Source organism: Colobus angolensis, unplaced genomic scaffold (assembly GCF_000951035.1).
Source record: "Colobus angolensis palliatus isolate OR3802 unplaced genomic scaffold, Cang.pa_1.0 Scaffold9, whole genome shotgun sequence".
In the NCBI taxonomy this organism is placed as follows: domain Eukaryota; kingdom Metazoa; phylum Chordata; class Mammalia; order Primates; family Cercopithecidae; genus Colobus; species Colobus angolensis.
The window spans coordinates 6,514,661-6,515,829 of record NW_012122931.1 but is presented as its reverse complement, the minus strand read 5'-3'; the positions used below and the strand labels follow the sequence as shown (position 1 = coordinate 6,515,829).

At 47.4% G+C, this 1,169-nt stretch overlaps 1 protein-coding gene across 1 annotated transcript in view; it reads left to right on the top strand.

Moving 5' to 3' along the window:
* The window catches only part of SPTAN1 (spectrin, alpha, non-erythrocytic 1), an 82,637-nt gene that overhangs the window by 63,156 nt on the left and 18,312 nt on the right, over positions 1-1,169 (top strand). The window contains exon 38 of the mRNA XM_011931450.1: positions 376-584. Within this exon, the coding sequence (XP_011786840.1) occupies positions 376-584 (209 nt within the window). The remainder of the gene's footprint in view (positions 1-375; positions 585-1,169) is intronic.

Genomic DNA, 1,169 nt, shown 5'->3' with positions numbered 1-1,169 from the left:
TCAACTTTCACTGCCTTTATAAGGACATTCTTAAGTGAAAAAGCAATTTTTTTTTTTACTGTGAGTGGGTGGCAGTGAAGAATCCACTTCTGCTAGTAATTTGCCACTGCCTTGATTTGAGCTAAAGCACCAGCATGTCCCCTCCTTCTCCATTGCTTTTGTACTAGCAGTGCAAATGTTCACACAGTAAAAAAGGCAAATAATGTCTTATAATGTTACGAAAATAGTTTGAGTTCATAAAATGCTAGAGGTCTACATAACATACTTTGAGAATATCAACACTCCACATCTCAGTAAAGAATTCCTGAGTTCTTATGTTCAAGCAGATAGTTGTAGGAGACCCAGTTTCTGACCCTCTTATGTCCTCTGCCCCAGGATCGCCTGAAGGACCTGAACAGCCAGGCAGACAGCCTGATGACCAGCAGTGCCTTCGACACCTCCCAAGTAAAGGACAAGAGGGACACCATCAACGGGCGCTTCCAGAAGATCAAGAGCATGGCAGCCTCCCGGCGAGCCAAGCTGAATGAATCCCATCGCCTGCACCAGTTCTTCCGGGACATGGATGACGAGGAGTCCTGGATCAAGTACGTGTTCTCGGCCCTCTAGAAGGCCCCTTACGCCTGTAATAGTGGGCAGCAGAAACCACAGGCTGACTATTGAAGCAGAAGGTTTCTATCTCTTGGCTGTAGTGGTGAGGCTGGAAACCCTGCTGGACTGGGATCCCAGCTTGGCCACACACTCGTGGGATGCCTCAGTGTTTTCTGCTTTCCGGGTTTACAGTGATGATGATTGGCGGTGGTGGTGATCCACGCTGGTTACATAGGCCCTGTCTAGACCCTGCCCTTTAGATTCCTGTGAAAGTTAGTGAGTTTGTGTCTGACCTCCTGGAGAAGATCACTTCTCCAAGGAAGGAGCTGTTTTTTTCTTATTCTCTATCTGCCCCCAAAAATGTCAGTCTACTGATTCCAGTTGACGTAGCATGTAAACAAACATCTTTTTTTTTTTTGAGATGGAGTCTCGCTCTGTCGCCAGGCTAGAGTGCCTGACTGATTTTTGTATTTTTAGTAGAGACAGGGTTTCACCATGTTGGCCAGGCTGGTCTCAAACTGACCTCCCCTGACCTCAAGTGATCCACCCACCTCGGCCTCCCAGAGTGCTGTGATCATAGG